This window comes from Chinchilla lanigera, unplaced genomic scaffold (genome assembly GCF_000276665.1).
Source record: "Chinchilla lanigera isolate Chin_1 unplaced genomic scaffold, ChiLan1.0 scaffold00007, whole genome shotgun sequence".
NCBI lineage: Eukaryota > Metazoa > Chordata > Mammalia > Rodentia > Chinchillidae > Chinchilla > Chinchilla lanigera.
In genome coordinates this window covers 5,803,199-5,803,879 of record NW_004955408.1, presented here as the reverse complement: position 1 = coordinate 5,803,879, position 681 = coordinate 5,803,199, and the positions used below count along the sequence as shown (strand labels likewise).

The 681-nt window shown below is 47.0% G+C and overlaps 1 protein-coding gene across 1 annotated transcript in view; it reads right to left on the bottom strand.

Moving 5' to 3' along the window:
- The window catches only part of Sec24a (SEC24 homolog A, COPII coat complex component), a gene marked incomplete at its 5' end in the record, with an annotated part of 47,442 nt that extends 47,000 nt beyond the window's left edge, over positions 1-442 (bottom strand). Inside the window, 1 exon segment of the mRNA XM_013508549.1 lies at positions 1-442. Coding sequence (XP_013364003.1) covers positions 1-442 — 442 coding nt within the window.
- Positions 443-681: the final 239 nt, after the last annotated feature.

Here is a 681-nt window from a genome sequence, read left to right as displayed (position 1 = left end):
GAAGGGTCTCCGGAAGAAACATACTGGTGATTTGTTGATAAATGTGTATTCCCAGGTACAGGTGGCTGGGACGGTGCAGGAGGATACTGGTTCATCTGTGATCCCATGGACGGATAGCTATGCTGCCAATTCACAGGTGGCAGCGGACTGGCTCCAGGAAGAAAGCCACCAGAAGGCCTTGGTGTAGCAGCTGGACTCTGAGATGCAGGAACCAGCGTTCGGGGAACAGGACCACTATGGAGTGAGGGTGCTACTGGATTAGCAGCCACAGGTGGTCTATGAAGAGTTTGCCCAGGTCCCTGAGAACCACCATAGTGAGACTGTCCAGAGGCTGGATTCAAAGTCTTTGCTGGTATCAGATGAGGGTAGGATCCTGGAAGCTGGGAATTATATCCTTGGTTCACTGCCACTTGTGAAGACATCACTGCACTGTGGACAGGACCTTCCAATAAGAGAAGAAAAAATTAGTCTCACAAATAAATATAACAATACTTTAAAAAAATACAGTAGGCACTAGAGATGCAGCCCAGTGCTAGGCAGAGTACTTGCCTAGCATGCAGGAGGCTCTAAATTCAACCCCCAGGCACAAAACAAAACCACCAAAAGGTAAGTGAAATAAAACATACGGTAAAAGGTCAAATAACCCAATTCAAAAATAAGTAACATAGCTGGCCATGGTAG